Below are 22,238 nucleotides of genomic sequence, written 5' to 3'. Positions count from 1 at the left end.
CCCTTAGAAATGGCTCCTTTTAACTTTTCAGCTAAGAGATGATTTTAAGATGAATGTACAGTTTATTCAACTTATTTATTTTTGTTTGTATAGTTCTGTCAATGGATGGCACAAGAGTTGCTAGGAACCATACAGTGAACAACCACAAACTGCTTAAGCATCATGTTCTTTCTGCTCTTAACTGTGACCAATAAAGATTATTTTTAAAGGATCACCGCAGCATGGAGTACCTGCACGTGACAGGAACAAGGTCCCTGCTTACAACAGATGCAAACCTCTCAGTATTCAGAATACAATGTCATGGAATGTTTATCTCCACGCAGTAAAAGAACAAGCAGTGTACAAACCCACAGCTCTGATCTGAGCAGTGTCCACTCAAACCCATCAGGCTGTGCAGGAGAGGCTGGCACTGCACCCCTCAGTCCATCCTGGCACACAACCAAGAGCCAGCAGTACTGCAGAGCACTGCCCATGTCACAGCTCTTTCTTCTGCAGCACTCCTGGCACAAAGGCACCTCTTCCCTCCTGCCAGGGAGCTGAGCTGGGTCATTGTCCCCAAGCCCTGTGGAGCACCTACCACAAGCTGTCCCTGAGGGTGGCTATGGCTGTGTGCAGAGCCTCCAGCTTCACTGCAAGCCAGCCTGGAGGGGAACCTTTCTGGAGCAGCAGCTTCACAGCCTCCACTGCTCCCTCCATCGTGCCCACTGCTGCCTTGTACTGCTCCTCAGAGGGGGGGTGACAGGCTCTTTTGGCCACAGGCTGTAGATTTAAGCAAACATGAAACATCAATTTAATACTGTATTTGAGGGATCAGTCTTCATCCAAATACAAGAAACCCCTTAGGTGGAGAAGAGCTGCAAGAGTCCCTTGTCCTGTGAGGGTTCTTGCTGCCTGGCAGGCACTACAGACCATTAAAATATCATACAAAGGGCCAGGAGTGCATGAGACCTTTCTTCTTAGAACATGGAGGGCAGCAAGACCAGCTCAGCCTTCTCAGAGACTCCCAAAAATTGACAGAAATTAACAGTTTAAAGAAACACACATACCTCTCCTGTTGACTCCAATTCTCCATCCACTTTCAAAACCTGTGCACTCCAGGTAATCCTTTCTTGCTTCAGGCGTTCTGTTCGTGCTTCTCTTGTCTCTTCCACCTGCCTTGTCTAGGGAGAAAGCCCCAGGAGAGGTAACTAAACCCAGGTAGCATTACCAACCTTCATAGGCACAATTCATAGGCCAGAAAAAAAGGAAAGAGGGAGGGATTATTATGTGCAGTTCAAAGAATATTATTTCTCACACACTATTCTGATGAAGGATTGAGGTTATCTACAACTTTGGGTTAGCACCACTAGCAGAGACCAGTTCTTCTGTAAATTATCTACTTGCCAAAAGCTGCTCAACCAGAGAGCCCTGCCTCCTACAGCCACCTGCCCTAAGAAGATTTCTCCTAATATGCAAAAGGCACCAAGATGTTTCATACATGTTTGTTTAGATTTTAGAAACTGATCCAAGAGAAATGGGGAAGGAAATCAAACCAGATTATCAAATCCTGTCTTTTTAATAGGTGACTTCCTTAGAAAACAACAGTGCAATTTAATCTTTTTGGTGAAGGATGATAAATGCTTTGTTTTTAAGTTGACAGTACTTGAGGACCAGTGTGCATAGGAATGGCAGTTGCTAATTCTTAGATTAAAGCAAGTAGAGAAGTTCAACCAGACAGTTTATTTTAAAGTTACTTAATGGTCATGCAGATAATGCAAGTGTAGACACATGCTGTGTATTGCTGATAGCAGATGTACAGCATCAACTAAGACAGTAGTAAAATGGTTAAACAATATACATACCTTAGCCAGAAAATTAACAACTTTGTTCTTAGCTTCTTCAGAATTAAGGCACCAAGGAACAACATCTTCATGTCTTGTTTCCTATCAAAAATGTTATTGGTTGTTCAGTACATTCATGCTAACAAGGGAAGAAAACAGATGTTTCTATTTTCCCTAGGTGTCCCTACCCTCCAGCAACCACACTAAGCAACCAGTGCTCAATCCTTCTTCACTTGTGGCTCCTGAAATCTCTTCCAACTGCACCAGCCTTCAGCACTTTCAGTGTGCAACAGCTGTAACTCAGATCCAGATTGTGCAGTGAGGAGCAGCAAACATTTGAGACAGGAGAATTTGTGTATAACAGAAGTTAACAGAACCAAATGCCTGCACCCAGGGTTGTGCTCTGCTCACCTCTGCAAAATGTGTGAATGCTTCCAGTGCGTGCTGGTGAATCAGCCAGGTCTGGTCAGCCAGCAGAGAGGCAAACAGACAGGACAGCTGGGGCACAACCTGCCTCTGCAACAGGAAGAAACAGCCATCAGTTCCCAAGAGTTAGTTGTGCTTATCTCACCATCATGATTTATTATTAAAGACTTGCTCTGAGGAACAGGTTTGGGAAATGCAAGAGTGCTACTGCCCTGTCTGGCTAAAGAACCACTGTGAGGGAGGTGACATTCTATTTTCACTTCTTGTTACTTCTCACCAGTGAGAAAGGACTGGCATTTGAACCTCCAAGCATCTTGCATGCCCTCAGCACATCTTGATGGCAAATAAACCTGTTGCAGACCATTAATTAATTATTAACTATCCTGGCATTCCTGTATCTAATTAATGTATATAAGTCTTTTTATCAAAAAACGAGGCAATTTCACTAAGGCCACAATTCCATTTACCTGTGCTTCTTGTGGAATAAACACCTTTCCCATGGAAGACAGAAAATGCACCATGGCTAGGCGGCAGTGATCCGGGGCATGCAGCTGGAGCAGGGCTGACTGCAGTGCAAAGACCTGCAGGAGACAAATCCCATCAAAGCCCCATCAGACAGACTGCAGGGGAAAACTCTGCAGCTCATCTTTAAATCCAAACACATGGAGTTTAGACTCCTGAAGGAGGTATGCTGCACCTCCAATAGAACTGGCCAGGACAAAGCTGCAGGTACATGTTAGAAAGAAATGAGCATGATCTCTATCATACTCCCTTATATCTCAATTATCTTACAGAGGAAAGGGATTCTTCAAAGCAGTGTTAACCAAAATGCCATGTGCTCGATTTAAAGGCCAGGAAAGTAATCAAGAAAAATTATTTCCTTGTTAAGAGCAGGCCGGACAATGAAATAACTCATTTAAGATTTCAACAAATCACAAAGAATTTGATTTTCATGTAGTGAATTATTCGTAAGATGGTGTTGGGGGTTTTAGAATTTTTTTTTTACCTGGGTCATCAGTTGAGCATCTAATGCTTGGATGAAAAATTCCAAAAGGTGAAGCAATAAACACAGTGTCTTCTGGAGACATGGATCATCTGAGACCTTGAAGAGAGGACAAGATATCAGTAATATTCCATTTTTGCTCTTGGAATAACTGCTTAGGAGAGAATGTCAAGTTACAGGAGCATTCCAAAATTGTTAGTCTGATTTCACACATGCAAAACACTGCATTGTAAGCAGCAAAGAAAATATTGAAATAATCATGTCAGTATTTCTAGGTAGCCATATTTTATGAGACCATTTTCTTTGATTTTTTGAAGAACATTTCTTAACCCTCCTCTCCTTCCACCACTTACTAAAATAAGCACCCAAAGGTTATCTGAACTATTTATTTTCATTTCCAGTTGCCAAATGTCTTCACAAAATGGCTACGGTTTGAAAAGACCTCTGAAGTGGTACATTGTTGGCTCTTCACTCCCACCATCAAAAGTTCTTTTTTAATCTGGAGCATGAAAACCCTGACAATCCTTTTTTTCCTTCCTGCAGCCATGAACAGGTACATGATCACAAGGACACTGCCTGACCACCTTGGGAGGAGGGTGACTGGCCCTTTATGTGCTGGGCTGTGCTCTAATCAAATCACCCTGAGTTTTGGTCATATTCTGATGAATATTTAAAATACATCAAATTCGTAACTGGTATGAAGCAAAATCAGGTATTTCAGGCTTCTCCTTGAGCAAGTCTGAATGAGACATTGAGTAACAGATGGAGTAACAAGGAACCATATATGTAACATTCAGGAAATTCAAACTCAAGCTTCCTAGAGCTCATGCCTTGCCTACAGATAAACCAGCTGAGATCAGATGGGCAGCACTGGTACACTGTGCTTTACTTAAACAATCCAGTCCAAATCAAACAAATGAGTAACAACAACCTGAGGAAACAGCAGCAGCCTCTCCAAGACATGCTTCCACTGCTGGAGCAGCAAACTCTCTTACCTGCTTAACCTGGAGAAAAGACCAGAACTGACTGAGCACTTCCAAGATAGATGTCTTAAATTCTGCCTCCAGAGTGGCATCAGCAGAATTGCAGGCAGCCAGCAGGACAGAAAGGGCAGTGTTCTAGGAGGAAATATGTGTAAGACCAACCAAAACACATTACATGTAAACCAACCCAAAACCGCAGGCTGAAAAGAAACATCTAACATGATACAAGGTGGCAAGAAGCCCAATGAGCTGCCTCAGCTGTACAGAACAGTTAATCCAGCAGGAGAGCAGCCAATACAGATTCCAGAGCTGGGAAACCATCTATTACTCCTGTGAGTTTCACACACGCTGCAGGTCATTTGCTGCACTGGTAGGAGAAGTCTGGCAGCAGACACTTCATGTGGAAACCTCTGGTTTCTCATATTCCCTCAAAGAGACCAGTGAGCATCTTTCAGATTTGATGATGCATAAAACTAGCCAGGACTTTAAAACTGAAGGGGAATTGTATGCCAAGGCACAGCATAAATCCTGAAGAAAAATACATCTGCTCAGCCAGAGAGCAAACAACTAGAATCACTAGAGAATAACAGAATCTCCTCTAGGACAGTAGAGGTCCTAAGGTGCTGCATAAAAGAAAACATTAAAATTGAGTTCTTGCTTATGCATATGCCAGCTGGGCATGGAAAAAAGCTGTGCAACAGACTGAATAATAGAACTGAGGTGATGGCAACAGAACCCTTGTAGTATGAAAAACTGGAGTTTACTCATTTTTCCAGAGAGAAGCAGATCTCCTTACCACAGGTGGGAGCCCTCCCAGGGCACGGCTGCTGCTCAGCCACTGCTGGCACCGCGCGAGCCCTGCCGAGCACAGCTGAGATGCCACTTGTGCCCTAAGGTCAGGGTTCAGGGCTCTGAGGGACACGTGCTGCCACACTGCCAAGTTCTCCACCTCTTCAGGAGGAAACTCATGAGCAAATTCCACCTGGAAGCAAAAGGTAATAGAATCTAAACAGATCAGAAAACAATTAGATAGCCTGGAAGATGAGAATCTAAAATGTGCTGCTGGTTTGCTTCAGATTAATTATGTGAAAAAATCTGTGCGAAGTATTTAAATAAAATCCATCTTTTTATATGAAAAACGTTTAGAAACTGCCACCTCCCTTGTCACATACAGGATATCAGTATGATTAAGCAACTGATTCTTTTAGCTGCTTGAAGCAATGGCCCTAGCGAGTAGAAGTGAGGGCTTCAGCCCCTCCAGGGTACACTGAGAGGCACTGACAGGACAGGACACTCCTCTTGACACCTGATGTTAGGAGAACACTCATAGATGTCACAGATGCAATCACAGGACACAGTTTCAGCCAATCTGGGGAGATGTGCTGTTTTCATACTTTGTCAAAAGTATGCTGTACTTGCCTGATGCTCTGGAGCCATCAGGAACAGCATTCGCCTCAGCAGCACACCCAGGGCAGGGACCTGGCAGCAGTCACTGGGCCAAGCCTTTACCTGCAGTAGGGTAAAAGAGAAATGCACCTCACTACATTGAGGGAGAAATCACCACTGAGCAAACAAATTCTGTATAGGATATTCTGGGAGTTGCTATGTGGGATCACAGCAGTAACCCTGTAAATAAAATAAGCAGGGCATATTGGTTCATATTTTCACTGTACTGCTTCTGCTAATTACTAAGCCAAATTGAAGAATTCAAATCTCCATTTAATCTTTGCTGGTATCACTCAGATTAAAACTGGTGCCAAACTGAAAACATCACTGGATTCTTACCAAGTGAGCAATCACATTAACGTGGTGAGCACACAGTTCAGCTGTTCCATACCTGAAACATGAGAGAGAGCAGCTTGTGAATCTGTACTTACTATTCTTCTACAGACTAAATATCATAAATTTGGTCTGAGAAATTGCCATTTCCTCTAACATATTTAAACTTGATTTGCAGAGACACAATTTACTTGAGACAGCCATTTCAAAAATCATTTTTTAAAGAGAAATGCTCCTCTTGCTTGCAAGAACATAAAAATGACTATGCCAATTCTACTCCTAATTTTCAAAATATGTTCTGTATCTGAAAACAATCCAGTTCTGTCTTACAAAAATCTCTCTCAAGCAAACTGCAGATTATGTAAAACAACAGAATGAACTGGATCTGTGGAAAACCTGCTTGACTTGTACCAGGAGCATCTTACCGGGCAAGGAAGCACCATGAGTCCATTGCTAGCAGAGACGTGATCATACTGGAACCCAGCACAGCATCCAGCAGGGCACGCTCCTGAGGAGAAATGGGAAAATTAACACAACTTGAATACCACAGAAAAGAAAGCACTAAACCTTTATAACAACCTGACCTTCCCTACTCTGAAAAAGAATAAAAATTGCCAAGACCACTGAGGTCCTCAAGAACTTTCTTCTCCCTTTCCCAAAAGTGACATTTGTTGTGTAACTGAATTTGAGCCATGCAACTGTGTCACAGCTGATTTCTACAAAACTGTTGCTGAGATGGTTCTCTCTGAGCATCTTTTCAGAGCCACATCATTAGAAAGAACCCATTCTTTTTAAGTAGCACCTATACATCACAACAGCAGAAGAATTGATAAGCAAAACCAAATCTTACCAGCTGAGGGAAGTGTGATGGGGGTGTGGAAGCAATGAAGGAGCACAGGTGGACACAGACATAGTGATAGAGGGTGATGGGAACTGCTGGCTGTCCAGTACTGACCACCTGTGGCAAACAGACAGGGAGAGAAAGCTCCCCACAACACTGCTGGAAACTGAGGAAAAGAGCTGAAAACAAAGACAGGCTGCAAGGAAAAAAAAAAAACAAAAAACAAAAAAAAACAAAAAAAAAACAACAACAAAACAAAAAAACACAACAAAAAAGAGAACAGCGTGGTTAAAGACATGTAAGTCCCAAATTCTGCAAGCAGCATTGGTATTACAAACTGTCTTCAGCCAGAAAAGATAGCAGTAATTTCAGTGGTTTTACACCAGATCTATGTTCCTGACTGCCTTCCTCTTTTACCAATTCAGGTGATTATTAGAGAGTTCAGGCATAGAAGTGTGAGACTTTAACTTAGTCTCAACAAAGTATCAACAAATTACATTCAGAGCTTTATTCCTACCCTACAAGTACTCTAAATACCACTCCTTCCCTGAAAAAACAAAGACATCTCTGTCTCTGTATCCTTCACTCCTGAGGCAACGAACATCAGATCCTGTTAGTCTTGGCATAAGGATGGAAATCTATAGTGACAATTTTCCAAGTTCAGTTGCAAAGGAAGCTCCAGCAGCTGAGCCCCTTTGTTTGCCTGTATGGAACGACTGCTGTGGTGAAGAGCTACAACAAAAACCTTTTTAGTACCTTTTTCCTGTGTTCCAGAGAGTTTGCACTTCTTCTGGCTGCGAGGACAGCTTGTCCATTATGGTAAGCAGGAGGAGACATTGGGGCAGTTGCTGCTCAGGAGGGAGATCTGTAGAAATTTGGGGTTCAGATGTGAAGTAAGTTGCCTGGATATATTTACTGTGTGTAAACTGGCTTTTAAGCAAGTGTAGAGACAAATTGATGAGCTACCTCAGAATTGTGAGATGTTTGTCAGGGCAGAAATCAAGGAGAAGAGCTTGTCGAAACAAAAAGCTGATATTTTCCCAAGCATGCTACTTTTCACAGAAAATATTTACTTTATGGAAAAAAAAAAGCTGTCTTCCCCTACCAATGGAACAGCAAAAAAAAAAAAAAATCCATCCTACTTTGGAATTTGTGGCAGAATTTGTAGCAAATGTGGATTGAAATTATGCAAAAAGAGCAGAATTGACAGGATTTCTGCTAACCAGATTAACAGTGCAGTTGTTATGAGTACTTTGGAAAATATTAATTCAGCAACAACATAAGCTATCTGTTATAAAATCTATCCAAGTTAGCAGGCCATCAGCTCTATCACAGCACTTACTAAAGAACCAGAGACAAGTGAGTGAGTACAGAATATTATGGTCCAGAAAGTCAGAATGTCAATGCTGATCCCTCAGACAGTACTGGGAGTTGCACTTTCAACCCACCTAAATTTTCACTTAACACTTGTTCCACAAAAGGACTAAAGGGAAGGAGCTGGGTGATGAGAGGGTCCAGAGCCACTAGAAAAACCTGGGATATTTCATCCTGATGATCTTCCAGGATCTCTGGCGCATAAAGACTGGGAGGAAATTTGCTGAGGGGGAATGGAAAAAAAAAGAAGTTAAATATTCTCAGTAGCATTTTCAGAAATACTACTTTTCTCCAAAAGAACTACAAACAGGTAAAAATCATTATTTCCTTGTTCCTGTGAAATAAAAGACAGAAAAGACGCCCCATTTTAGAATCTGTTATAGCCCAAGAGTTACAACTCTGCATCCAGCCTTTAAAATAAGCATCATAATCCAGTATTTTACTAAACATTTAAAAAAAGCCTTACAAGCTCACAGAAAATGTGTGTAAAATACGTAACATTTCTCTGAAGAAACATACCAGATCACAAAGAGTCAAGTGAAAGGGAAAAGCCAAGAAAACGCCTTTATACACGATTTTACAGCAATAAATATCACAGCACTAATTAAACACATGACCCTAAAAGGGTATCACAGCTTCTCTGAAGAGGAAAAAAACACCTTGGGCAGTAAAAGAAAAAAAGAACCAATATGAGAATAAAGCAAGAGATCATGAAATGAAAATCTTCTAGACTTGCAGCTTATAAAGTGAACTGTAAAAATGCTACTTTCCTACTCAAAAATCCTGCTCTGAGTGCATAAAAGTTTACAACCCTGCACTTGGGAAAAACCTACAAGGGGAGTAAACTTAGAAGAAGAAACTCATAAAAAAATATTCACCCAATCTTGCAGTGGAACATAAAGTGAACTCAGGTGCACATCTCACCACAGAAGCTGATTTGAATTCCAACAAAGGGCTGAAATCAGCCCTCTGATTTCACAGAATAAACAATTATTAGTATAAAGTCTGTAACATTTTAAGAGCATCTGCTTCAAGGAAAACCAGAATGCTTCTGTGAGATTCCACAAGATTATTAACACAATAGTAAAGTTATGAAAAATTTCAAGACACTGTTTCTAATCCCCTCTTTCTCCAGGACAAGTTTGTCCAAACTTTGTCTTAAACTAGAAACAATCTGTCAAAAGGCACTGCTGACACCTACATTTAGTTGTAGAGGCTTTTTTCTGCATATCCTACACATAACTTGTTAATAAATCTTGTATAAATAGTTGTAATGAAGTTAATGGTTTGTCATTATGGAGCATGCCCAGTATTTATCAAGAATGGGGTTAAGGGAACTATAAAACACTAAACCATTTAATTTATTAAAAATATTTTCGGCTTTCTGTACATGAAAAAAAATGGCAACAACTCTGGAATGAGAAGTGCATTTTTACATCTAAAAATATTTGTCATTTAAGAATGTAATTTTGGAATGTTATTAAGATACTATCAATAAATTATTTGTACTTCACATACCTGTGTATCTGAAGAAAGAGCTGATGTAACTGAGAACAGGAATCAGTCAGGAAGGCAAGAAATTCCTGCAAAAGCCATCAATTTTGAGTGATACTTTTAAAATAAAACCCATGATTAATTACATTAATTACTGCACATCTCCTACATTTTAATTCAGTGCCACTGCATGAAACAACCTGTTCTGGTTTATTTTTCTGGGAAATCCCAGCAGTAACCCTGCACAGGCTTGTGAGTGGAAGAACTAAAGCAAGTTATGCATGGATGTTAATTATACTGCCCATATGGGAAAGCTGTAAATCACTAAGATATTACACAGTACAAAATGATTCCATCTACAGACCAGAGACTTAAATTTAATACTAACACAGCACTGAAGAATTAAAACCTACCTTGGTGTAGTGTACAAGGGAGTTAGCAAAGAACCTGCACAGTTTCACTGTCTTCTGGAACAGTCTGAAGTCAGTGCCCTCCTGTCCAAAAGAAGCAGTTCTAAAGGTTAATATAGAGTAATACAGTAAACTAGAAAGTTGGACTGCTAACAGTGTTCAAAACCTGTTTCACATTTGATTCTCTACAGACTCTAAAGCCAAGGGAGGAAAACTTAAAAAACATTCAGTATATACGCTTCAGCACTTTCAGAGCAATATTAAGGATTTGCCCAACCTTGGGGATATTGTCAGTTTAAAAAATAAAAAAAAAACATTCTCACATAGTACAATGAAAACTTACGTGTCTCACTAAAACATCCTCAATCTACACTAAGCTGCGGGCCTCATTTTCACGTGGTTTCAAAGGTATTCCGTCTACCACATGAAATAAAGAAAACCCCAAAAAACTCAAACCAAATACTCCAAGCAATAATACAGCACAAAGAATTTCTCCTCCTCAAGTTCACTGGCAGTTTTGGGAGCTTTTTAACTCACCTGTATTTCTGACACCTTCATTTGCTCAGCCAGCTGCAAGCAGGAGTCAAAAGAAAGAAGAATGTCCTTGCACAGGCCACTGAGGATGTCACTGTGCTTTAGGTGGCACTGCAGCAGGGAGTGATGCTTCAGGCTTTGCCTGAAAGACATGAATATAACCAGGTATTTAATTGTCAGAAGCGATCATGCAATGAGCTCTTACAAATCCAAATAACTAATTCTTCTATTTAGCCTTTTGTACAGCAGTGATTGGTGCAATACCTATGAACACTGAAAGCAGAAACTCAGAGAGAACAACCCTCTCCATGGCCATGACTGAAACCCAAGGGAGAGGCAGGATAGAAGTATGAGACAGCCAACTCAAACCAAAAACATCTACAGAGCTGCAGGTCAGGCCTCTTAATGCTCCTCACTCAGACAACAGTGTTGCAAATTTTCTTCTGCATTGTAATACAGAAAGTTTCTATTACTTTTCATACCAATTCCTACCTACTTTCACTGGCAGTACTTGAATATTACCTCTAAGCTAAATTTCTAAATTTCCTTCCTAAATAGCTATATTGAACTCTCACATTTTAATTTTGTTAGAAACTCTGAGCACAAAGCAATTGAGACATTCATTATTTAAAACTACACCACAATAAAACCCAAAGAGTTTAGCTACATACTTGATTATGAACTTCCACGTATTGGCATGAAGAGCGTGGTCCATATTGGAAATGACAGAGCAGATCTCCAGCACAGTGTGGATTACTAAGGAAATAACAGCAGGAGCAACAGAGTTAAATCAGATTTTTGAGTTCACATCAATCCCAAGAGAATACTGAGAGAATACCAGAACATTGACATGAATTAGGAAAATGGCTCAGTTTTCAGGTGCTACCCTTATCCTACAAATCTACACATTTCCACAGAGGAAGCTTCAAGAGAAAAATGGAAATATTTCAAGTTCAAAATGCTGCCTTCTGAAAAAGCTGGCCAGAGCAGCAGGAACTGAGCACACTCAGAAACCTGTTTTAAAATTTTGAACATACTCTCCATAGGAAAAAGACTGAGCAAGACTAAAAAAGTATCAAATTCATGTATACCTGACACCATACATGTGATGTCATCTTCAGTGGAAGCAGAGTCTAAGGAAATCAGATCAACCAGTTCCATCAGCTGTTTCTGAAGGGAGTAAGTTTCCTTGAACATGGATTGTAGGAGGTCAGAAATTAAGTGCAGGTGCCCATTGTACACAGATTCACTGTCCTGAAATGGGGAGGAGAGTTTTGTAAAAGAGCTAAGGACTCACAGCTTGATTCTTCACATGCAGAAAACACCAAGAGCTTTGCCATACAATCCTCTGGAGAAGAAGAATAAGACACAGATGTACCTACTTTAACTCAATACACATCCCCTGCGCACTCAATATAAAATGTGTTCACCTGCAGCTCATGGGAAACTAATGGAGTCTGCCTGGCTCTTGTGAGTTTAGGGAGCTTTTGATCAGGCCTCCATGTATGAACCTGAGATCATATTTCTGAACCAAACAGGACAATGTCAGTAGCAAAGAAAGCAGTATTCCAAAGACTTCCCAATACTTTTATATTAGAATTACTAGATAAAGATATGGCACTTGAGTTTGAGTCTTGACATGGAAAACTGTTGTAAATGTTCCCATAAAAAAAGAAATATTAAAAGTGAAAATTAAAGGCAACCAAAACTTAGTGTGTCCTTATGATAATCTTGTTTTATTTTCAATGATTAGAGGGAATTACTGTTGCATCTGAAAATCCAGATCAGTCCATATCTGAAACTGATACACACTGCTCACTGTAAGCAACATAAACCTGCTAATCTCAGCTTTCAATCCACTCTGGAACTTGCCATTTGTAGCTATGTAAATACTGTAGCCATCAGGACTGCACAGATCCCTCAGAGCACTCTGCACCTGAGCAGAATGTTTAGTTAACACTGATGAAAAGGATGGAAATATTCCAGTCTGAGCCTCTCACTAGCAGGTCAGATTGCTGGGCAGAGAGCTGAAATCATCTTTGTACTTGTGCACTGAGTGCACTCTGAAAATGACTTAACAACTAAAATTAAAACAATAATACTTCGACAACAGTATAATTTCAAAATAAGATCTTCTTCTAAAGTGTATCCCAAAAGCCAAGGAGCAGAAGGATTTGTGTGCTCCCAGCAGAGCCCTACCTTGCAGTGTGTGAAGGTGCTCTTCACCACGCAGAGGACGGAGGAGGGGAGGGAGCAGATGCTCTGCAGGGACAGCTCCTGCACCGAGCACATGTAGCGCACGCAGCCTGTCAGCGTCTCCAGCAGCTGCACCACTGCCTGAGACGAAAACTGAACATCACACACTCCTGCAATACCTCCAAAAGCACCTTTTCTTAGCTGAAATACACCTCGATTTTCACTACATTTAAAGTTCACTGCTATTTGCATAAATAAGTAGTTTGTGAAAGATGAACGAAGCTCCAGAGCTTTTCTCTGATACCATACCCTCTATGAAAACTTCTTATTTCTTTCATTATTGTTCTCAATTTACAAAAATGTTAAAATTCAGAAAGAAGTGACATATGTATAAACAAGTGCCAGGTTCACCTGGGGAGTCACATTCCATCTGCAGGAGGGACTTGGAGTAGAATCTGAGATGATTTTTTTAAATTATTACTAGCATCACATACTAAATGTAATCAAATCATTCACAAAATGTCAACTGAACTTCAACTGCAAAGGAAGTTTAAATTCCATTTTAACCACCAGTAGCTGGCAAAAAAACATTCTAAAAACCTTTAGTAGTTTAGGTAAAAGCAAAGAGTGATGTAAACATTATTTTGACAGCTTGTGTGATGGGACTTGCCTGTAGCAGATTCCTTACAGTACTGCATAACTCAGTACTCTGGCTGGTCAGTCCTTTGGCCTTGCTGGATAATTCACACATCAAGTTATCAAAGAACTGTAGAGTCTGGAAGAACACAACAAAACTGAAACATTTTACTTACAAAGGTACATGTGCAAATAATAACAACATTCTACACCTGCTTGCTGCCTTGGCATGGAGGCACAGAGAGAACTCACAGGAGAAAATACTTTCCAGCATTTCATTCATTTCCAGCATCTCATGTCATTCATTTAATTCATAAAACATGATATAACAAGAAGCAAAAAACACTTATTATATATATATATATATATATATATATACATAATAAACAGAAGATATTGTAGCTTTTTATAGTTACTTTTTCTAAGATCTGTTGCTAAAACAAGTTTTGCAGCTAATTTGCTTGAAACATATTATTAATGCATAATATATTTCATATATAATATATAATAATGTTATATATTATTTAATATTATATATTAAATATATTATTCTACTTAAATACTTAAAGCCACATAATTTAAAAAGATTCCTTTTGTCTCAGAAAAAATAATTGGTTTGTTGAGAATGATTATTAACATCTTGAATACATTTAAAAAAATGTGATGTGCAAACAACATCTATTTCTACTTTAGTTGAGGTTTTTGGATATCTGATGAATGTTACTGTTGAGACTGCAAAGACAGTGAGGCATGTGCAGGATGTGCCTATTATGAGACAATTTTCTTGTAATCTCCAAAAATTTGTTACTTGAGATAAAATAACAGGAATATCAACTGGCCGTTTTTACTGGCTTTTTAAAATGGACAAGCTGAGGCTTGAAACTTAAATCTGTAATTTGTCACCGTTTTACTTCACTTAAAATGCAAGGACTGATTTTAACACACCTATGGCACAAAATTCTCCATCATTTAATCAAAAAAGAAAGCATGTGTGAGGTCAGTGTGGTCTAAAAGTCTATTCACTATATTAATTCACAAATTTCACAACATTCATTCATGATATGGGAGTGTTGAGCTCTTCAGTTTACTTGTCCTGAGAAGCTCCCTCGCTTAAAAATTCTCCACCTTGGTCATCTTATAAAAAGTCCAATCTTCTCAGAAAGAAATAAAACCCAAGTCTATTGCTGAATATAGAAAGCAGAACATTGCATATTTGATTCCCTCCCTACTGTAAAGAACAATCACAGAAACAATTCAACGCAACATTGAAAACTCTTAACGAGTAAATTTCAATTTCAATTTTTATATCCCATAGATATTGTGCAACCTCAAAAGAAGAACCACTGCAATCTAAGCAGGTTCTAACATTGGACTGACAGACAATTCCACAATTAACTGAAGCTGTCCTACCTTAGGTAATACTTTTGAGTAAAAAACTTGTTCTACATCTTCGAGGCTGATATGCGGCAAAAACATTTCAGTCAAGATCTTCAAAATACCTGCAAAGAAAAACATTTATAATGTGTAATTCACAAAAATATACAGCAACCTGCCAAGGAAATAAAGATCTGCAGGCAGCAAAAACAAATCAGGCACTTGATTTTGAGAGAGGCAACAGAGCACTTGCCTTATCCAAAATGCATGAAAACACACATACATTATCTGAAAAATCAACTATCTGTAATAGCTCCAACATACAAAAACCCATCAAAAATAGCAGCACACCTGACTAAACTTAGCTGAAGGCTGAGCACAACTGCCAGCCTACAGATCCAGCATTTGCCACATTCCAAACTGCAAATAGTAGAACTTTTTATAATGCAACATGATACGCAATGTAACAGTTTTAGCAACACTCGTAAACAGTTACATACTAGCCTAATTTTCTTTTAACTATCAGCTTTGTCACCCGGAAGATAACAGCCAAAAAGACAATTAAACACCAGATGAAAAACACCCTTCTCTTGTGCACTTAAAAGATCAGAATTAGCAGAAAGGAAAAAGCAGCCTTAGATGCAGAGTGCCTATAGGGGCATTTATTAAGCGTATTCAATGTGAACTTAGTGGAGTGTGCAAGGTCCAGCAGGATAGCTGAAGACTGAAAAGTTGTAGCAGAAGTATTTCGAACACTGCAGTGATTTTAATGCAATTGCAATACAGGGCTCCACAGGAAGAGGCACTTCTTAGCCATTACTTACGAATATGCTCAGTCCAGTCCTCAGACTTTTCATACATTGAGTAAAAACGTTAAAGAAAATCAAACTTGTTCTGCTGTAAAGGCTAACTTCAAAGAACCTGCAGAAGCCACAGCGACTTCTATCACTATGTCACGTTCCTATGAAATTGGTGTGGATGCTCCACAACCAACGCGGGCTGACAGCCTAGAGTACCCACAGGATCAACAAAGCATTTCCAAAATGTATTAGAGAGTAAGTCTTGAAGGTTGTTTTTTTGCAGTTTTTTTCCCGGTGTTGTGTGGTTGGGGTTTTTTTAGGGGGTTGGGTTTGTTTTTGAGGGGGCAGGTGAGAGGTGCGTTCGGGCAGTTATCCACAGCGCTAAATGAACCGCACGCGATGTTCTAGATTCTAGGAGCCTTTTGTTCCAGGGAAAGGCTGCACCCGACCCCTCACAAAGGTCCCACCGCTCTCCCTCACACAACCTGGCCGAACCGTGGAACTCCGAAGGATGCACACACCCCCCTCCAACACCGCTGCCGCGCCTTTCCCACAGCCAGCGCTGTGCCCTGCTGGGAAGGATATCAGGAGCCGGGGCAGCACGGCGGGCAGCTGCCGGCGGCACAGCTCCCCGTCCCAGCCGTGCAGCTCCCGCAGGAGCAGCGCGGGGTCCGCCCGCGACATGGCGGCGGCCGCGCTCCCTCGGCGCGGGCCGGCGGCGGGAGCGGCGCCCGCGGCGGGAGCGGCGCCCGCGCTCCCACAACGCCCCGCGCCCAGGAAGCGGAAGCGGCCCCGCGGGTGAAGCGGCCCCGCGGGTGAAGCGGCGCCCGCGGGTGAAGCGGCGCCCGCGGGTGAAGCGGCGCCCGCGGGTGAAGCGGCTCCGCGGGTGAAGCGGCTCCGCGGGTGAGGCGGCCCCGCGGGTGAAGGCACGGGCGGGCACGGGGCAGGGAAGGCGGCACGGGAAAGGCTCCCGGAGCCCCTCGCCGGCCTGCGCGGCCGCTCCGCGCGGTGAGTCTGCGCCCCTTGAAACGCCGAGTCGGAGATGCGGGTTTTAGCGGGGTTGGCAGCTGTCCGGATTCCCTTGTCTGGTAGGTGGGATGGGGTCAGCTGTGACGCTGTGTTTTAATAAACTTAAGTGGTTAGAGAGCGTTTTTTTAAAATTACAGAATAGTTCGGGTTGGAAGGGAGCTCTGGAGATGATCGGGTCCAACCCTCCTGCCAAGGCAGCATCCCCCAGAGCTGGTAACACAGCGACGTGTCCAGGTGGATTTGGAATATTTCCAGAGAGGGAGACTCTACGACTTTCCGGGGGAGCCTGGTAATGAAAATCAGGATGGTACAATTAGACGGTGTGTGCCGATATTAATGATACATGAAACTATTTACTCTTATTTCCAGCAGCAATTCACCTGGCTCTTGGCAAGACATCTGATATTGCACCAGCGAAATACTCTGTCCTGCAACAGTACCTACATAAAAGCTTGGCTGTAATGAATTAAGCTTTTAGAAAACTTATTCCTGAAAATGGATTTTCGATTTAATTTCGATGTTGATGAAAATGAGCATAGTGAGGCAGATGCTCAGGTTTTAGTGCTGTGCTCTCCAGAACACAAGCAGGAACTCAGGGAAAAGAGCAGGGGAACTGCCGATCTCGCAGCAAAGGCCAGCCCGAAGCTGGCTGCTGCTAAGCACCAGGATGAGGCAGCTTGGAAGAAAAACCTCTGTGTGAAAGCTGCCAAGGAGCACAGCATTCCCCAAGATCTCAACAAAGTATTGGAAAATAAAGTCATGGAAACAGTATTGGACCTGTCTTACGTAAAGCTGTCTGTAGTGGAAAGGACATGTTCAGGTGATGCTGACAGCGAAGGCATCGTGTCCAAAAGTGTTTCTTCTCACTCTGATCTCATCCCTGGAGTCTATGAAGGAGGGCTGAAAATCTGGGAATGCACCTTTGATCTCATGGACTACTTTTCTGAGGCTGAAATAGAATTTACCAACAAGACTGTATTGGATCTTGGCTGTGGAGCTGGATTGTTGGGAATTGTTGCTTTACAAGGTGAAGCTGCCAGAGTCCATTTTCAGGACTACAACAGCACAGTGATTGATGAAATAACCTTGCCTAATGTGGTGGCCAACTGTATCAGTGAAGGCAGGAGGATGGGCAGTGGGAAGGACAGAAAAGCCAGCAAGCCTCCTTCAAAGAGGCCCAGGAAAGCAGAGGGCTCACCTGATGTGCTCAACAAATGCAGATTTTTTTCTGGAGAGTGGTCTCAAGTCAGCCAGCTCCTGTTAAACAGCAACAAACCCTGTTTGAAGTACGATATAATTCTCACTTCTGAGACCATCTATAATCCTGACTACTACAGTGCTTTGCATGATACACTGGCTCAGCTCCTGCATAGAAATGGCCGTGTGTATTTGGCAAGCAAAGTGCATTATTTTGGAGTTGGTGGTGGTATTTATCTCTTTGAGAAATTCATAGAAGACAAAAACGTGTTTAAAACCAGTATGGTTAAAACAATTGATCAGGGTCTGCAGCGATGCATTATGGAAATTGCCTTTAAAAATTCCTGTTAAAATTAAACTACTGATCTACCAAAAATAGCTCAAAAATGTTTTAAATGGTTTAATCCTCATGTCTCTTTGCTTTTTCCTCTCTTATTCTGCTTTAACAAATTAAGGATGGTGGTTGTTGAAGTGTTTGACAAATTCTGGTGTCTGACTAGAAGTGAGGGACTTTTTTGGTGTTGACTTTGCACTTAAAGCAGCATCTGTTTATGATCATTAATTTATATACAAAGATTAAGCAAGTCATTGTCTCCAGCCAGGCTTTCACATTCTTGGTCAGCACCAGAACTGTACGTTACAGGAATGACAGACATGACACATTGTGGCTAAATGAGATAAATGTAGCATCCAAAATTCGTGCAAGAGATGGTGAGTTTGCACTCAAGGTTTGGGCAGCCTAACTGCAGCCAGATTCAGGCAGGGACCACACAGCTCTGAGCTCTGCTGCTTTGCCAGCAGAGGGGGATGTGATTGTATTTATCACTCGTGGAGATCTCAGAAATCCACATAATATTTCCATGTGTAATGCACACATGATGTATTCAAGCCCTTTAAAGAGTGTAACAATATTAACCACCGTGGTATGTAAATTTTCACATTCAGGTTCTGTCATAGGCTAAGAAAATTTCAGCAAGGAATTAGAAAAAGCCGTGCTGGTTTAGAAGCTGACTTGAAAGAATATTCTACACAAGATAAACTCCTTCTAGCAACCAACAAGCCTACAAATGAAATACTGGAGGATGATAGAACTGAGGTTTAGGAGACAATTGGAAAGAGATAAAATATACTATTACAGGAGTTGAATAGATTACTGTACTGTTTTAACAAGATTTTTCCATTAGTTAACTGCCCTGTTTTCTAAACTTGCTGGGGGTACTACTGAACATCCACACCTCTTCAATCCTTTCACAGCAGTTTGGCAGGACAGAAAGCACTCAGAAAAGCCTGCAGTACAAGGCACTTTTGTAAGCTGAAGACAGTGATGTTGCTGAAGAAATCACTGGAGACAAACTCCCAAAGAACTACAAAATCTGGTTTTGAGCGCTTGCTGTTACCAGCAATTCAAACAAAAAAAAAAAAAAAAAAAAAAAAAGGAAATCCACGGCATGTTTTACCCTGGCCAAAACCAGACAGATAGCTATTACACAGCTGTTGTCACCGTGCACTGCTTTATCAGGTGCCCCTGCAGAAATATAAACTTGGAGACAGTGACCACTGCTGTAAACTGTTTGCAAGGATATTCAGTGTAGAGCAGAAGGAAATAGTCTGAGGGGATGGAAACTTAGCACAGCAGTGATCTAAATCACTTGAATTATGCCATCAAGTTTCCATCAGTGAAGGTGCTGAAAATCAATCCCAAGGTTCCCATTTTGAACCTGCTGCTATTAAGATAGAGTTGTAAAGGATTTCCTGTACTTCACAGAAGAGCCTTCACTACCGTTTCAGAGTATTTTAAACTGATGCTTTGGAAACTACTGAATTTAGCCTCTCATAGGATAGGAGAGTGAGGAAAAAAGCCAGTTTTGCCATGTGTGCCATGGTGCTTTGGAATTCTTCTGCACCAACTGAAACTTAGTGATGAGAACTGCTGATTACAGACTGAGGAACAAAAAAAGTTTTAGCTTTAGCAAATCAAGAAGGTACTGTTAACAGCTCTATTTTTTTTCTGTCAAAGCAGAGACACTGGAAACAAATGGGTTACCATCTGTCATTTTTCAAACTCAATCCTAAGATAAATCATGGCTTGCACTGAATAGGTTGTTCTACACCTGCTAGTCTAGTGCAGTTCCAGAGAACTATACCTCAAGTAGTAAGAAATGTTGACCTCTATGACAAAGAATATGATTAGAAACAAGAATCTCATGTCATTTTGGATGAATAAATGAAGGTACTTAAAATATTCTACTATAGTATGTCCTCTTGATAATATTCCATTATCAAACTCACCATCTTTGGTTTAATTATTGTGCCTTCACTCACTTCAGCTCAAACACAGCTGTTTTTTTGGAAACACAGAACCAGAACTCTTAGGACTTTGAGGGAAGAATGGCAGAGCCACAATCTTACCGTGATCGTGCACCTGCAAAACAAACAACCCCACACAGGGTATTAGCTTCCAATTTCAGAATCTGGTTAGAAAATGAAGGATGCTTTTTCTCAGGTAAAATCAGCATAACTAGCATTGGGATTTCCATATTCTAGATGAGTTCTGTTCTTAAAATTCAGCAGGTACATACTGAGAGGAAGCAGAATTCGGCACTTAGTTTTGTAGGTTCCTGATGTTTCAATGTCAAATAATACTAATTTCCCTCATCTACCATTAAGGTTTGCTCTACCTGAGAAATCCTCACCACCCTAGTGACCGGTGTCCTCTTCCTCTTCACAAACTAGAAAAGAAAAAAATAAACTTTTCACTCATATGTAACACTTATATGTATTACTTAATGACCAAGGAAATTAAATTGCCCCAAATGACACTGCACTAAAAAAATAACTGAATTGGGAGGTCCCTCAAAGTATTTTTTTTTTTAATGATACATTAAAATCTTTCTTCTGTGAAGAAATAAAAGGTAGAGTTCAGCTGGTAACTCAATTTTAATCAGCCGACTCCAAATCATCAGCATTTTTCTCCCCTCACATTTTGAACATGTCATTACAGTAACAGGTCCCGTGTAAATGATGTCTTTCCTGTAAGTATTGTGGAGACAAAGATTAAAATCACTCATTAAATACCTCAGGAAACTAAATTGAAAGGCTTGTTTGTTTTAACACTGTTATCCCTAACTGATGACTTCCATTTGAAGACTATTTGCCAGTTTTGGGAAATGAGGCTATTTAAAACTCAGGTTTGTGTACTGGCAGCTACAGTTATTTTACTAAAGCTTAGGGGGGAAAAAGCCCATGATAATGGAACTGGGAAGTGCCCTATTTGCAGGTTACTGACTTGTGTGCTATTCTTGGTTATTAGGCACACAGGCTCTGAAATCAAAATTTTGTTAAGTAAAAGCAATCCTGCAGTCATTACCACTGTATCTGAAGTGCAGCCAGATAACCACTGCACAGGAACTCCAAGAGAAGCACAAAGAGAGATGCAAGAGCAGGCAAGGCTGCTGGAGGGGAAAATCAAGGCTGCAAGCAGGGGGAATCTGGTGACAACCAAGAGACCTGGAGCACCAGGTTCAGGAGATTCTGCTCTGAGGACATTATTGGGATAGAGACCCCTGGAACTCTTCGGGTGAGGAGTAGAGTGAAAGGTTTGAGGATGAGAACAGAAAATTCCTCCCCACCCAACCAAAACAAAGCCACAGAAAGATGGATCACAACTGTAAGAAGGGAGTAACAGCAGGATTTTTGGTGATAGAAACTGGCCTAAAGTCTCTCACATTTCCTGTTTTGTACTGTTAGTCACTTGCATGCTGAAAAGAAAAGGCTTCCCTATACTACCAGATACTGCTGGGTAAGTGCAGTAGGAACCACAGAAAAGGGAAGAATATATTGAGAATATATAGAGAATATATAGAGATACCTCTGGAAGTCAGCAAGCCTTCAAGACAGCGAGTCAATAAATCCACAATTGAATGAAATGAAAACTGTCGTGAAACAAGAAAAGTGAAAATTATAGCATGTCATTTCACAACAAACAAAAGGCAACATCCTGCCACAACAGGAGGATGATGTAGCTAATTCAGATACTGCCTAGGTGTATTGAGGAGGTAGTTTACTATCACATAATTATTGCTAGGAAAAAAAAAGAAAAAAGCATTCTTAAATTCACACAAATCAAAGCAGTCCGGGGGAATCAGAATGAAAGAAGCACTGGCAGAATTTTACATTGCCATCAGTCTGCTACAGGGAAGGTTCTTACAGGAAAATCAAATATTTTTATCATTACTTCTGCAGAATACTAGATCTGAAAATCACTGAGTAAATCAAAGATTTGGATCATTGGTGAAGAACTGTAACAGTCAACCCCACCCTCCACACAATTTTTTTCTTTTTA

General features: G+C 40.9%; 2 protein-coding genes and 1 long non-coding RNA gene across 16 annotated transcripts; 1 reads left to right on the top strand and 2 right to left on the bottom strand.

Moving 5' to 3' along the window:
* Positions 1-56: 56 nt before the first annotated feature.
* Positions 57-16,379, bottom strand: FIRRM (FIGNL1 interacting regulator of recombination and mitosis). 9 transcript variants are annotated; one of them, XM_085586815.1, is made up of 24 exons: positions 16,256-16,379; positions 15,695-15,734; positions 14,907-14,995; positions 13,527-13,654; positions 12,864-12,997; positions 11,756-11,918; positions 11,336-11,420; positions 10,668-10,806; positions 10,134-10,214; positions 9,745-9,809; positions 8,301-8,449; positions 7,609-7,717; positions 6,862-7,048; positions 6,437-6,519; positions 6,018-6,069; positions 5,652-5,741; positions 5,029-5,214; positions 4,245-4,367; positions 3,253-3,348; positions 2,714-2,827; positions 2,232-2,336; positions 1,842-1,922; positions 1,047-1,160; positions 57-759 (listed from the first exon to the last, which is right to left on the bottom strand). In XM_085586815.1, the coding sequence occupies exons 4-24, from the start codon at positions 13,609-13,611 to the stop codon at positions 574-576; spliced, it is 2,427 nt and encodes an 808-aa protein (XP_085442941.1). In that variant the 5' UTR covers positions 13,612-13,654; positions 14,907-14,995; positions 15,695-15,734; positions 16,256-16,379; the 3' UTR covers positions 57-573. The 9 variants fall into 9 exon arrangements, with proteins under 9 accessions (XP_085442941.1, XP_085442942.1, XP_077641382.2 ...); XM_085586816.1 differs by having other exon boundaries at positions 12,864-13,001; positions 13,531-13,654; XM_077785256.2 differs by having other exon boundaries at positions 13,527-13,635.
* Positions 16,380-16,578: 199 nt separating this feature from the next.
* On the top strand, positions 16,579-19,336 carry METTL18 (methyltransferase 18, RPL3 N3(tau)-histidine). 6 transcript variants are annotated; one of them, XM_085586829.1, is made up of 3 exons: positions 16,579-16,758; positions 16,837-16,988; positions 17,072-19,336. In XM_085586829.1, exon 3 carries the CDS (start codon positions 17,195-17,197, stop codon positions 18,245-18,247), a length of 1,053 nt encoding a protein of 350 aa, XP_085442955.1. In that variant the 5' UTR covers positions 16,579-16,758; positions 16,837-16,988; positions 17,072-17,194; the 3' UTR covers positions 18,248-19,336. The 6 variants fall into 6 exon arrangements, with proteins under 6 accessions (XP_085442955.1, XP_085442956.1, XP_021401481.3 ...); XM_085586830.1 differs by having other exon boundaries at positions 17,069-19,336; XM_021545806.3 differs by lacking the exon at positions 16,837-16,988 and having other exon boundaries at positions 16,579-16,678.
* LOC146766804 (uncharacterized) lies at positions 16,776-21,758 on the bottom strand. The gene is made up of 2 exons (XR_014957131.1): positions 20,575-21,758; positions 16,776-20,318 (listed from the first exon to the last, which is right to left on the bottom strand). It is a non-coding gene; the product is annotated as an uncharacterized LOC146766804 (long non-coding RNA).
* Positions 21,759-22,238: the final 480 nt, after the last annotated feature.

This window comes from Lonchura striata, chromosome 8 (assembly GCF_050655825.1).
Source record: "Lonchura striata isolate lonStrDom1 chromosome 8, ASM5065582v1, whole genome shotgun sequence".
Lineage (NCBI taxonomy): Eukaryota > Metazoa > Chordata > Aves > Passeriformes > Estrildidae > Lonchura > Lonchura striata.
The sequence above is the reverse complement of the archived record's forward strand: the minus strand, read 5'-3'. Positions and strand labels throughout refer to the sequence as shown.